Here is a 14,748-nt window from a genome sequence, read left to right on the forward strand (position 1 = left end):
CCATTTGTGACAATTTGCCCCCCCCCCTCCATGAAATTTGCCTTGTCCCTCCCTCTCTCTCTCTAAAAAGTCCTGGCTACACCACTGTGCAGATGAAACAATTTTATTCACATTTCCTTACACTCTGTTTCATATTATTAAGTTATGATCATACAATGCTGATAACATAGCATTACCACAAAGAGCAGAGTAGGCCTATTCATGGTAAATAAAATTCAGTGGTTTGAAAGGCAAATAGGCAATTGCACCATATTATAATTAGCACAATTAAACTATAATACCCTCCTCACTTTGCTACACCAACAGCCCTTAGGGACGCACCATTAGATTCTCAGGGTGGGGGTAGGAAGTTTTTGAAAAAAAACACTTTCCCCACCAATTCTTAAAAAAAAACCTTTCCCCACCACCTAACTGTGTATAAATGCATGAAATTTAAATAAAAAAATTACCGCCAGGCGGCCAAAAATTTTTTTTCTTTCCCCGACCCTAACTTCCTACCCCCCGAGTATAAAATGGTGCGTCCCTTATAGGTATGAGATGTTCATGATGGCAATCTTGACCTACAAAAAGGACATTATGAGATGTTGACAATCTTCCAAAAAGGACATTTCATCCTTTTGAGTAAATGTTGACTTTATTGATGTGTGACTAATTAGGTGTTCATACACAGTCCCTGGTATTATATAATACTGTGTGATTGTATAATAGGTAATTCAATGACCATCCAGACTACAGGCATAGTATCTTCACACCAATGCCAAAACAGAAGGCCAATTTCAGGCTATTTCAACATTAGTGTATTGTGTTGGCATGAAAAGTTTTAGCATGCAGTGCGCTGCCAGTGCCTTTGAAACTAATTAACATAATTTGACACCCTTAAGGGGGTACTACACCCCTGGCCAATTTTGTGCCTATTTTTGCATTTTTCTCAAAAATTATAGCGTATTGGTGACAGGTAAGATATGTATATTATAGGGGCAGACTACAACAACTGCACTGAAAATTCTGCAACTCAAGGCAAGTAGTTATTGATTTATTGATCAAATATTGGTTTTCCCTCATTTTTGACTGTAACTCCACAACTGTTGTCTGTGCTGAAATAATATTTCCAGTGCAGTAGTTGTAGTCCTTGCCCCTATAATATACATATCTTACTTGTCACCAATGCGCTATAATTGTCGAGAAAAATGCAAAAATAGGCACAAAATTGGGCAGGGGTGTAGTACCCCCTTAACGTAAACAAAAACAAAATTGGACGTTTTATTGGGGTGCGGACAACTTTGCTCTACGCAACGCAAAAATCTGTTTTCCGAAATAATGTAAAACATAGAAGTTTTTAGCCTTATCAATTCGAAAACTTGAAACTCAGTAATTTATTATAGATGGTAATATTTTGAGGGTAAATAAATGGCATAAATGTGGTCTCTGAACTTTGTATTTTGACTTAATTGATATATTGCATTGTCAACATCAGATTTGACAGTGACAGTGATACACATAGAAAATCTTATCAGTAGAAGTTCCTGCATTCTTTCTTGTTTCAGAAAGCCTATAATATCTCGGACAAACCTCAAGGGGTGTTATCAATGTAAAAGTTTATGGTAGTAAATGAGACTATATACCAACATTTGTACTTTTTACACAACATTTTATTTTTCTACTCAATATGACATTTGTGGCACCCTGTATAAAGTGTATCAAGTTTCATTTGTCTCCTTACTTTACAGCAATATATACTTTTATAGGTGTCTGACAAATAAGAGCAGTGTTAGAAATATGCCTCAAAAAGGTATTGGGCAGCCAGGTCTGTAACTCTGAAAAGTTGCAGGCCAGGGTGAAAAGTTACCAGCCAAAAGCTTTTAATCCCAGACTATAGTCTAGTTTTTTTTTTATCTGGCAAGTGTGGCCCCACTGCCACTGTCAGGGAACCACCTGGTCTCTTTAAATATGCTAATAATGACATTATATGAAAATAATGAAATGCTGCAGCAGACAGTGCTTTTTTACACAGCGTGATTAGGAAATAGCCATGTCAAATCATGGGATCCATTTAAGAAGTAGACAATTGAAAACTGTTATCTTCATACTACAATTCAAGTATGCTAATTATACATTGGTACTACATATAACTCACAGAATAGAACTTGACTGGTTAATGCAGCAGTTGAAATATTTATTGCAAGTTTCTGTTCAGGAAATTTTAAGGATTGACATTAAATTTATTTACCGTGCTTCGTAACTGATTTGATAAATAATGACAGTTGACAAATGATGATGCATTCACAAGTCATGTGTTTGAATAATTAAAAACTACAGTGGAAACTCGTTAATACAAGCTCTGATAATACAAAAACCTGATAAGACAAGCTTGATTTTCAGGTCCCTGGCACTGAATCCCTATGTAATATGTGATGGATAAGACAAAATCCTGATAAGACAAAACTAAATTTTGTGGCCCCACCAATTTCGTATTAAAGAGTTTCCACAGTAATATGATCTTTGAAAAGTTACCAGCCAACCGGGCCTGCAACTAGATTGCTACATGTAGTCAGGGAAGTAATCGGCCTGGCCAAAAAGTTACAGGCTGATGGCCAACACTATTTTGAATGCTGAACAAGAGATGATTTCAAAGCATGTAAGTAGGAAAGCATGTAGGATTTTCCCATTTCAACCAGGTAACATATTTTGCCCTCATATCACCCAATTTGTGGCACATGCATGACTGTATACAATTTTCTCACTACACACAAAAAATACTAGATATATTACTTACAATGTATATAAAAAGATATGTTGAAATAAGATTTTTTTGTGAAAAAAACCCACCCCATAATGATATTATACTTAATTGAAAGCGAGTACAAGTAGCACACTCTGTGAACAACACTTAAAAATGCTGTACTGCACAATTTCTATCAATATTTTTTTTATTCTTCACTAAAAATGATGAAATAATATTAGTTGTAAAAGTCAGGAAGGTTTCTGTCCATTTTAAGTCAAAATAATCAGGTAAAATGGAATATAACCCACTGGCTGTCTTGGCTTTTTAACGTGGAGCTTGATGGTAATGTCATAATTACGACATTAATTCAAAATTGCTCCATTGTCCTGTAAACACAACAAATTTGACCGATTCCAATTTGTTGTAAGTTGGGACAAAAACATTAGCCAATTTCATTTTAAAAGATTGTACATTATAGTACCTTTAAACTGAAGTTGATCGTACTGTATAAGGTTACTTTGTATCAAATGTATGCTTTGATGTTATGCAATATTTTGTTGAAATGTATGCTTATAATGATAATGCAATATTTTGTGGAAATGTATGCTTATAATGATAATGCAATATTTTGTGGAAATGTATGCTCTAATAATATGCAATATTTGTTGAAATGTATGCTTTATTGACAGTCAATATTGTGTTCAAATGTATGCTTTGATGTTATGCAATATTTTGTTGAAATGTATGCTTATAATGATAATGCAATATTTTGTTCAAATGTATGTTTTAATGATATGCAATATTTTGTTGAAATGTATGCTTATAATGATAATGCAATATTTTGTTCAAATGTATGTTTTAATGATATGCAATATTTTGTTCAAATGTATATGCTTATATTGATATTTAATATTTTGTTCCAATATATGCTTAATATGATTTGTTTTCCATGTTATTTTATTGCCGAGGGCGTGGATGCCGGTCATCCATACTCTCTTATTAATTCTTGCTGCATGTTTGAAATGTTTTATCTAATATTTTTGATCTGATATTTTTGTATTTTACCATTCACATATCATGTTCTATTGCTTGCTTATATTTTTTGTTTCTGTAATTGTATTTTACTATCTATTGCTTGCATGCTTTGTAAAATCAACACGTTTGAGTTACAGTCTTTTCCCCTTGTTTCTGCTCTCCTTCTGACTGTCTTCTTAATCGTGTTGGTTCTTTAAAAGATCATGTCGAGGGTTGACAAACAGAAGGCCTTAACTCAAAAAGTGCCTTTTTGAGAAAAATGAGTAAAATTATATTTTTGCTTGAGATGTGACAAAGTATTATTGTGCTATAGATGCATTAGGAAGTTGAATTGAGTTAAGGCTTATGATTTTAAGAATCTGTGGGTATTACAGATTATTTTGGTACCAAAATCTCAACATGGCCAAAAGTGAGTTAAGGCCTTCTGTTTGTCAACCCTCGATGTTTGCTTGTATATTTTGTTGTAAAGCGCATTGAGGCTCTTCGTTATAATGCGCTATATTAAGTGCCTGTTTATTATTATTATTATCAATATATCATATAGCATTAAATACTGTGACACCTGTAATTCCCTATAAATGAAGAGCTTTGTTTCAAAACCCCTTACATCCACTTGCCCAAATTTGAGAACACACCAAAAAATCATCAAAATAATCACTGATATAAGGTGTTTTTCAACAAAAGCAGTTTTTGGCAGGATGCTCATCTTACCCAAGTATCCCGCCAAAAACTGCTTTTGTTGCAAACCCCATATATCAGTGATTTTTTTGATGATTTTTGATGTGGCAAGTAAGGGGTTTTGAAACAAAGCTCTTCAAATGCACACATTTCATGACTAACAATAGTCTTTTTCAGCAGCTGATCAAAAATCTTTGGAAATTAGTTCAGAAAGATGCAGCAACCAATCACACACTGGCGACAGACTGTTTGATGAGCATGCGTGACGTGGTATGATTGTTCACACCCATCTGATACCAAGTTGTTCGACTTGACGCAGTGTATTGAATATGGTTACCACTGCATGGTTGAGTACACATTCAAACTGCCAGAAATTTATTGATTCAACAGTGTTTTGATGGTTGTACATTTTTTGTGTGTAAAAAAAGGTCCTGAAAAGATTTAACTGACCAAGTAACTTTGTCTCAAATCAATCCGTCAGTTCCTGTGGTGCAAATCTATGAAGTGCTGCAATAGCATCAGCACATGATTTAATCAAATTACACAATCCAGCACTGGCCTCCACAGAATGCGAACTGCACAACTCTTGACTCGCCCAGGCTAACTTCCTTGTAACTGCCTCCAGGGAGCTTCCAACTATAACGCCTACTTCTGGAGATACTTGCACTGGATAGGGTCTGCTTACAGGGCTGTTCTGATAATGACTAGCATTCAGCTGACCAAGCAAGTTAGACCTCATTGGAAGTTCATGGGTGTCCATTGACTCAGAAACTGGTCGAGGAACTGCAGGTTGATTTGGAGGTTGTCTCACCGATGATGATGAAGAGGAGGATGGTAACTGATGACCATTTGCTCTACTGGGATTTGTAGAGGATTGTTTTGTGGCATTGGTTGCTATGGCATGTCTGTGCTCTTGGACCTGTGATATTGCTGCCTGTTGACTTAGAGCTGCAAAGTGGAATGATCAAGAACAAAATACAAAAATATAATATGAGTAAATTGAGACTTTTTTAAACTTTTAATTACATTGTATTAATAAATACTTCATTATTTTCAAAATTCAATCATTTATTGCTTGCCCCATGGTTCATTTTGAATTGAATGTGTGAACCATGAGAGTGTGTGTGGCAGGGCAAGATTCATCAAATACATCTCAAGATATATAGATATACTGCTTCAAACTCCCAATACTGAGCGGCTGCCTGGCCGTATTGTAAAACCATGGGCTGTGATGGCAGCCATCTAGGGATGTAGTTGGCCCCACCCTGTCTACACTGGTCATGGGTAGTGGATGCCTTTACAATCAATGTAAATCAAGAACAGCTAGGTGTCTTAAACTTAAGATATATTCACATCTGACAGGTCGCGGGGGTAGGGTATGGTTCCACACAACTGCAACAGAGTACATAGAGGTTGGTACACAGCTACAGCATGTCCTCTAAAGAGAAATATATATGTGTGAATCTGCCCCCAGGTTTCTGCACTATCACTTACCAGGATCGTCTTTAGCATGTTCTGTCTCTAGTTCACTGCAAGCAACACAGTAGTCTCGCTGTTGTCTATCTTTGAGCAAAATGGTCTGTGATCAAAACAAGTCAAATTTAAATTGTCAAAAAAGTACATTTCTAATTCTAAATTCAATATTTACACATAGATCAGGTCATCAGGAGTAAATTACTCCCTGTTCTGATAGTAACTATCAGACATAAAAGCATGTGAAGTGTCATGCAATTTATTACAAGAATTTTTTTTAAATGACACCTAGATTTACAAAAGGGCACTGTGATTTTGCAGACTTCAATAAATTGTTTCAGACTTGCCAAAATATGTAGTCTTCTATGTTTGTACGATCTATAGTTCATGGGGGTTCATGCATAATTTTTGCATATTGCTGAAGTCTCATAAATTTTCAAGAAAGTAACCTGCAACATTTTCTCTGTAAATTATCAGAACAAAATTACATATATGTATTGTAAACAATGGTAACATTTGTCTCTGTAGTGTTTTGTAGCTTTCAGTAATTATATCATAATATGTGACATGATTTGATTCATGGAGGCAAAAGGCAACAAATTTGAAATTGAGATAAAGGCAAAAATATGGAGTAAAAAACAATATAATACATGTACGGTACCATACCTAATAAGAACATAGACAATAGACATCACAAAACTTCATAACTTTAGAACCAAGTACCGGTATGCTAGACCTTTGGTGTTTTCAGCATGATAGCCTAATGTTTGTATACAGGTACCGGTAACAATTTATAGTATTAAACTTAATTTTCTAAAATGCCTTTTAGCCTCCATGCAGCAGACCGCGTCACATAAAATTGCCATTCTACATCACTGCCAGCCTAAAAATTTACTTGTAGCCTGCAGTAAATAAATCACCTAAATGCTGTTACTTTTTACAGCTCGTGGTCCTGAAAGTTAACAATAAAAAGGAGGTTAAATCTAATTTGATTGAAAGTAGCCCCATTGAAATGTAACTACAAAGAATTATCGGAATGCTCCTTCATACTTCCAAATTACTGACTTAAGGGGGTACTACACCCCTGGCTAGGGTGCATCAAGTGCCCCTCATTTCAACCATATTTTTTGCTCCTAGTGTCAAACTGTGCCATTTATCCAACTTTAAATTCAATCGGAGGTCGGGAAGGGGGTCCACCATGAGCTTAAAGTTCGGACAGAGGCAACCAGTAAAAGTACGGCCGGCAGCTATTGTATTATATATACAGTTATACACACACATAAAATAACTGCCTTTAGTGAAAGTTTTTATAGTACTTCATATCTCAGTCAATACTTAAGCAAATGCAAATCCAATTGAACTAAGCAAAAAGGCAGCTATTTTCAGACATATTTGAAGTCATAATAATAGCTGCCATGTGTACGTTTCTCATTTACAACTGTTTCTGCATGGGAAAATGGGTCCATCGTGCACTGCGAGCTTAAAGTTTGTGCATCCATGTAACTAACGCCAATTGCGCGTTGCGTCAATGTATGCAGTTGAGGAGCGTTTTATGTCATGTATGACCCTGGCCAATTGTATGCCTATTTTTGCATTTTTCTCAAAAATTATAGCACATTGGTGGCAAGTAAGATATGTATATATTATAGGGGCAAGGACTACAACTACTGTACTAAAAATTCAGCAACTCAAAGCAAGTAGTTATTGATTTATTGATCAAATATTGGTTTTCCCTCATTTTTTACTGTAACCCCACAACTGTTGTCTGTGCTGAAATAAAATTTCCAGTGCAGTAATTTTAGTCCTTGCCCCTATAATATACAATGTAGAGAGATCAAATCACTTTATTATCAAAATACATATAAAACCATTGAACAATAAAGGAATACAATAAGCCCAGGACAGATCGTATAAAAGATCATGCAGGGCGGACAAATACAGTATAACAACATATAAGCACTAGAAATAGCAATATTAAAGACATAAAAAGATATAAGATTTCATTATTTATCACATTATGCACTGAGCAAATTGCACTGGTCCCAAGACCTTTCGTCTTTGGCATGGTAAATGACAAAAGAGGCAATGATGGACATTTTGGAAATCTTGTCGCGGAATTCCTTGTGACATATCTGGGAGTGAACTAAAGAAGTGAATGATTTGAGCCTGTCAGCATTATCTTGCGAAATGAAACCTCTAGAGCCAACTTCAACAGGAATGTAAGTAACATCAAAATCATTTTCCTGAATATCAGAAATAAGAGGCGCATACTTATTGAGTTTCAACTGATGGGCCCTGTCAATACCATGCTCAAAGGGAACGGTCAGTTCCACAATCAATAGTTTCCTGAGATTTTTCCAAAGAATTACCAGATCAGGTTTGAGGTTGGTTGGAGAACATTCAGTAGGAATGGTAGTGACACCGGTAAAGCCAGCTTCACCTGGAATGTCATGAAAAATGGTTGCATCCGAATCTTTGAGGCCAGCTCGATGCGACAGATATAAAATATTTCAGAACACTATTATGACGGTAAGTATAACGACCTTGGTCCAGAAAGACTTTACAGTTATTTAGAACATGATTGAGAGTCTCTTTGTTGCAGCAATGTAAACATTTGTTGGAAACAGATTTACCCCACCTAGCAAGGTTGACCCTTGTGTTCAGAGAGTCGCCAAGGGCGTTAACCAAAAATTTGCTGACTCTCGAAGGAAGATTGAAAATGATGCTACGCCAGAGAGTGCAGGAAGATTCCTTGGAAAGGAGATCATAAAACGTCCTTGCACTGCAAGAGAACGAACATGATTATGCCAAAATTCAGAAATTGAATCGGTCAACTTTTTCTTGGCGGAAGTTTTCTGAATGGTAACCTTGTTTGACTTTTCCCCAACTGCTTTAAATATTTCTTCACTCCTGACAGTCACTGATTTCTTCCGAGTCCATTTTCGCTCTCTATCCAATTTGGAATCAATGCAGTGGTTAACAAGCTCATCACTTCTATTTCTAATTGAAATATGAGTCATCACATGACTCTCAAGATAGAGATCAGAAATGGATCGAATGTTGAGCCCATTAGGCATGAAAATAAAGGCAAGGGTGCGGGTTTCGAATACCAAACCATTTTTTCAAATGGCGATTGCACATAGCGCCCAGCGCTTGGAGATGAGAAAAGCAGAGATCATTGACTGTCAAATGGTAGCGTAACGAGGGAAGAAAGTATCTTGTGTAAACTTGAATCTTATATTCGATTACGAATAACAGAAGTTTCGATATTTTCCAGGGCGGAAGAAATTTTGTCCTTGAGGTATTCAAAAATATCCGAGGAATTGTTGCGAAAAGTAATGAGGGAACCAAGAAATTTGTGAGAATCATTTTCAACGGTTGGGACCTCAACGCCTGCAATGTTGAAAAGAATGGAAGTGGGGGAGGCTGCAGAAAGGGATAACGATCTGCATTTGGAAGGCTGTAATTTGAGACCCATTGAAGAACAATGGTCGGTGATGCGTTAATGAAACGTTGATGGGTTTTCTTATGTCTTGTGATCAGGCAAAAATCATCAGCAAATGGGGTGGTGATGAATTTGGTACCATTGAGATCGTAACCAAAATTGGAATTGGCGATGAGGTCTTGAACAATAGGATCAAAGCAGAGGATAAAATTAACGGTGAAAGAGGGTCGCCCTGGAAAATACCTTTCTTAAACTGAAATTGATTCAAGTCCAGTCCTTTGAGGAAACTCTACCAGTGAGAGATGAATAAAGATTGTTAATGTACAGTTGAATACAGGAGGAAATTTAATCTCTTCAGAGTGTGATAGATAAGCTAATGTTGAGCGCTACCGAAGGCGTCTTCTAAGTCAAACCAGGTAGTATGAACAGTCTTAGAGTTAGCTTTAGCATGACTTAAAATTTCATGGACAATTGTATTATGATCAGTACAACCACTAATGCCTTTCAAGAAAGCTTTTTGAAACTTAATGTCAATAAGATTGTTAGAAATAACAAATTTCTCAAATCTTTCGGCAAGCACTTGGTGATAGAGTTTTCCAATAACGCTGGCAAGAGCAATCATGCGGAAATTAGATGGATTGTCAGTATCACCTTTTTTGTGGATCAGCACAATTTTACTTGTGCCCAATGCGCTATAATTTTTAAGAAAAATGCAAAAATAGGCACAAATGGGCAGGGGTGTAGTACCCCCTTAAATGATGTCATGTCTATCATTTCTTTTTCCAAATTTTCTTTTTACAGCCCAGACTTACATCACAAGTTTTGCATGTAGTACCCAGCATCTTGTATCCTTTCAGCAAATAATCACCCATGAGTTTGCTGATTTTATCTGCTCTCTCACGTTTGGCCTGTATTACTTTCAATTCGGCTTCAGTTGGTGGTGTCCACTCAAAATCGTCTGAATCCATTGCTGTAAATGAGTGTAATAATAATTAATTCAAACTTTAGGAAGGGGAAATTTTACTCGAGAACCTAGACTAGCTTTGAATTTGCACACGATAGTTACGCATTCGATACTAGAGTGTATTCCGTTTTTCGGTCGCACAGGGGTGCACTTTTTTGCACCGGAGGTAATTTATTCTGCAAATGTTGAAATTTGGATGAAAGTTATTTTGATGAGTCAACTGTATCTTTGGAGCAAGATTTGCCTATTTTGGACAGTCTAAAATTTTGCTGAAGTGTAATTTAAGCAACATTTTTGATGCAATTGCCTGTTGTGCTCGGCTGTGTTTACTTCTGAACTTCCATTGCTTTACACTGTGTCATGCTTCAGTTCGCTAATGTCACGTACTTTGTTGGGCACATGTACACGGTTGCCATACAGGGCCCAATGTCATGCATATGAATAAAAAACTTCTTCCTCAAGTTAATTATTGTCTCAAATATGAGGATATTGTTCTTGACATATTAGTGACACATGTGCTACATGTAGGCCTATATTCCTTTAGCAATTCACCATGACTGTACTCACGAAAAACATCATTTTGTGTCAATTTTTCTTGAGTGATTGCCACATCACACAGTCTGCCATTGTAAATAGGTGATCAACACGTGTAGTGTTGGGCTCACATATTCAAGAACTGGAAGGGTATCACCATCAGTTTGCAATGACAAGTCAACCTTTGCAAATCGGGAGATGGATTGATTTGCCCAGCACTGGATTTTCTCAAATCTTCAATCAGCGCGCAGTTGACAGTCGTCAAAACAACTTTCATCAAGCAAGGTTGCAGAATTAAACGGACCCATAATATGGTCGGAATTTGTACTTCAGCGCCTGTGTTTCCGGTTAAAAGTAAAAGTAAGCAAACACTTCAGCTATTAAGATACCGTACATAAATATTAGTCCAGCAAAATTGTAGCCAAATTGGACATTCAGAACAATTGTTTTAAAAGCATAGAAAAAGTGACAACGCTACACAGACAAGTTTTGTAATACCAGTAAGTTCTATCTAAATGCACGCAGTAACTATCGTGTCATCGTGCATAAATGATAGATTTTTCGATCAAGCTTCAGCGAATCCGACTAGATTTTGAATGCAAATTGCAAAGGTCTCTCATCTAGCCTAATAGTAATGTGAAGCTATTCACTCGGTCGGACATCCGGGAACATCGTCCCCTTCGTCCCCTTTGCACAAGCGCGTGCATAGCTAGGGACAGGCACATCTGAGCGAGGGCGCTATTTATTTTACTTGATAATAAAGCCAGATGATGGTGGATGCGATATCGCTATTTTTGACGTCGCCATTGGATTAACACATAATCATGAAATCTTCACAAACAATTCTAAATTTGTTATGTGGTGTCAAAGCAAAATTATCTTACTCTAAAACCGTTGGGGTTCTGCAAAGTACCCCACTGCAAGTATGTTAATTGTCCATTTATAATCGCTAACCGTGTATTGTGAATGGGGCTGTCAGCCCTGTATCTTCGCCAGCCTCGTACGTCCGTGTTGCGTGTCCTATGCCGCCTGAATAAAGCCCTATGTAAATCTGTGCCATTTTGTGCCACTGAAAACACCATTTTTGGATAAAATGATGAATAAAACCAAAATGAATCGTTTTCAGATGCTCTAGTTTGCATTGACAACAGATTCAATGCTTTAGGAAGCAGAATGCAACATTGACTTCACTTTTGAATATTTTTTTCTGTGAGATATGCCTTGGTGAAAATCACCGTTTTGGTCAAAAAGGGGTCAAAAAGGGCATTATTGGGAAAAAATTCTATTTTGACCCAAAATTCATCTTCTGACAAAAGGGAAACATGGTTTGACAAAAACTTTCATCCTTTTCACAAAACAATTCCAGTTTACTTATTTGCTGGGAGAAAGCACTTTTTTGTTATCGCTTGGGAAAAATCATTGTTTTTGCCTAAAATGGGCCCAAAATGACCGGAAAATGGCAAAATTTGACCACATTTTTACCACCTTAAAAATTGAATTTTCATACAAAATTTCACAGATGTGTTGGAAATGATAACATACATTCAACAAAAATTAGATAAAATTACAATGAAAAAAAAAAAAATTGACAGGGGGGGCACAAAAATGATCAAGTCCCCCATGCACTCCTATGGCAAGTCTTATCAGAGAAAATGGCCCAATGTTCCGACAGTAATTTCGTCATAACTTCACTTAGCAATACAGTAGAAGATTGGTTTTGGTGTCAAATTGTTTCAGTTCTCCCTTCCAATAAAACAACAATTCATGTTAATAGAATTAATTTGAAATTTTTTATGCCTGTCCCTAGCATAGCAACCAGCTCGAGAAAGGGGAACTGCGCACACTGGTTTTGCGTCAGCCTGACCAAGAGAATCAGCAGGTGGTGGCCGCATTGCATTCTCTAAATTCAGTAAATTTTCATCGTCGTCAGCCGTGTAATTGAATGGGATTATTTTGAAATTTTAAAACGCTTGAAATATCACAAACAAATGGGCCTATGTTAATAAGTAATATAAATACAAGCTAAAACCGTTGGGGTTCGATAATGAACCCCACAAAACTAATCAAGTATATTGAAAATGCCATACGGCCGGGCGGTTTCACAAGTTGCCGGCTCGATTCATGTCATCCACCACCTGAGAATCAGTGAGCAAATTCTTGGAGACTTCTCGAGCAAGGGAAATTAAGCTCATTTCAATTTAAATCTACAGTTGGGGTACTACACTGTACAATATAATGACCACCCCTGATACAGATGTATGGATTTTGATAGTTACTATTACATAAGATTTCAAAAGCTGGTATCACCATTGGGGTAAACTAATATGTGAAGAATTTTAATCTTTTTTTTTTATCAACAGTTCAGTTCAATAAGGTATAAATTTGGGGTGCCTGGTGGGATTCCAGGGGATATCCCAGGGTATTCTTTTCTTGAGCTACACTCCCTCTGTCACTTTTGAAACATTTTTTATTATTACAGTCAACTATGAATTTTAATTTGGTAAAAACCCATGTTTTCACAAAGTTAGGTATATCATTGAACATTTACTTCAGTTTTGCAAGCCTGGTAGACTTTTTAGGCCCTGAAATAAGCGTTTGAAATTTTTGACAAAAATCCCATTGACTTTGTGTACAAAAGTTCATTGACCGGTAGCACCCCTAAACTTTTTGAATTTTTTCATATTTTGCAGGTATAATTTTATTACCAAAATGAACAAAATGAGGGGGTGTCCCGTTGAAAAATACCAATTTCATTTTTTGTGAATCACCCTACTGTACATGTATTACTAGTATATAACTCAACGCACCAGGGTTGCCAAACCCGCGATTTGGTAGCCCAATTGGGCGACTTTTGAAGATTTTTCCCGCGACTTTTGACAATTTCCGGTCCCATGGCATAGAAACCTATGGTAGATAGATTCACATCTTTGACTATAGAGGGTGCCCTTTATAGCATACTAAAATTTATCTTCATGGCATGCCATGTGAGCAGAAATGGGCAGTGTACTTTACTGTGACTGTGTAAGCGAATGGGGGCAAATTCAAAATTCATTTTTATTCTTTAGAAATCCAATGTTGTAAAATCTCTTTATGTAGGGTGTATTCCCAGATGCCTATTAAACCACACACAAGCAACTGGACATCATGAAAGTAAAGCGGATTTTAGCTAAAATGGTTTAAAATTTAGCACAGGTTTCAATGGGAAAATGTCGAATCATGCTAAATGGCAAGCCATGATTAGAGGTGAACAAACTTTTTGTGATCCAAAAAATTGCAATTGCCAATGCAAATTTGGGCAATGAAAAGGCGACATACTTTTGGTCATAACTTCGTAATTATTTAACCTGCAGACATGGTTGAACCATCATTTTTTAAAGAAAATTGTCATCTTTCATTTAATTTCATTTTGAAGGAGATATTTTAAACTTCAAAATTTTATGATTCTACCTACCTATGGTTAAGAAAAAAATTGGGCGACTTTTCAACATTGGCTCCCGCGACTTCCGCTAGTTTCCTGCCCCATAGAAACCAATGGTAAAGTGAAAATTGGGCGACTTTTCGATTATTTGACCCGCGATTCGGGCTGAAATCTTTTGGCAACCCTGCAACGCACTGAGACTGAGCAAGGCATGGTCGGATGGTATTTATTGGTAAGCTTAAAGCATTTTGAAAGAAAAACACTTTAATTGACAACCCGTGCAATAAATCAGTTGCTTTTCCCTTTATAACTCGAGACTCTGAAATGAAATTTAACTTACCATGAGCGTGATGACTTTGTCCATTCATTATATTATCTTGAATTCAGTTATTTTTAATGAAACTTCCCACGTATGTGCACAACAATCACACTGAAACTGAATTTCAAGAAGTTAGGGAGTTGTTTTTTATCCACCTTGC

The 14,748-nt window shown here is 36.6% G+C and overlaps 1 protein-coding gene across 1 annotated transcript; it reads right to left on the reverse strand.

Annotated features, from left to right (window-relative positions):
* Window positions 1-1,598: 1,598 nt before the first annotated feature.
* LOC140152962 (protein ZNRD2-like) lies at window positions 1,599-14,734 on the reverse strand. Its single transcript, XM_072175516.1, has 4 exons — window positions 14,610-14,734; window positions 10,166-10,323; window positions 5,930-6,014; window positions 1,599-5,383 (listed from the first exon to the last, which is right to left on the reverse strand). The coding sequence occupies exons 1-4, from the start codon at window positions 14,635-14,637 to the stop codon at window positions 4,905-4,907; spliced, it is 750 nt and encodes a 249-aa protein (XP_072031617.1). The 5' UTR covers window positions 14,638-14,734; the 3' UTR covers window positions 1,599-4,904.
* Between the last annotated feature and the right edge of the window lie 14 nt (window positions 14,735-14,748).

This window comes from Amphiura filiformis, chromosome 5 (genome assembly GCF_039555335.1).
Source record: "Amphiura filiformis chromosome 5, Afil_fr2py, whole genome shotgun sequence".
Taxonomy (NCBI): Eukaryota; Metazoa; Echinodermata; class Ophiuroidea; order Amphilepidida; family Amphiuridae; genus Amphiura; species Amphiura filiformis.

What these genes read in the sequence shown, in the direction of transcription:
- LOC140152962 (XM_072175516.1), bottom strand. Translation starts at nt 14,637, where the DNA reads ATGAATGGACAAAGTCATCACGCTCATG. An exon ending in ACAAAGTCATCACGCTCATG is followed by an intron (nt 10,324 to 14,609) that starts GTAAGTTAAATT and finishes ACTCATTTACAG; the next exon opens with CAATGGATTCAGACGATTTT. An exon ending in CTACATGCAAAACTTGTGAT is followed by an intron (nt 6,015 to 10,165) that starts GTAAGTCTGGGC and finishes TTTTGATCACAG; the next exon opens with ACCATTTTGCTCAAAGATAG.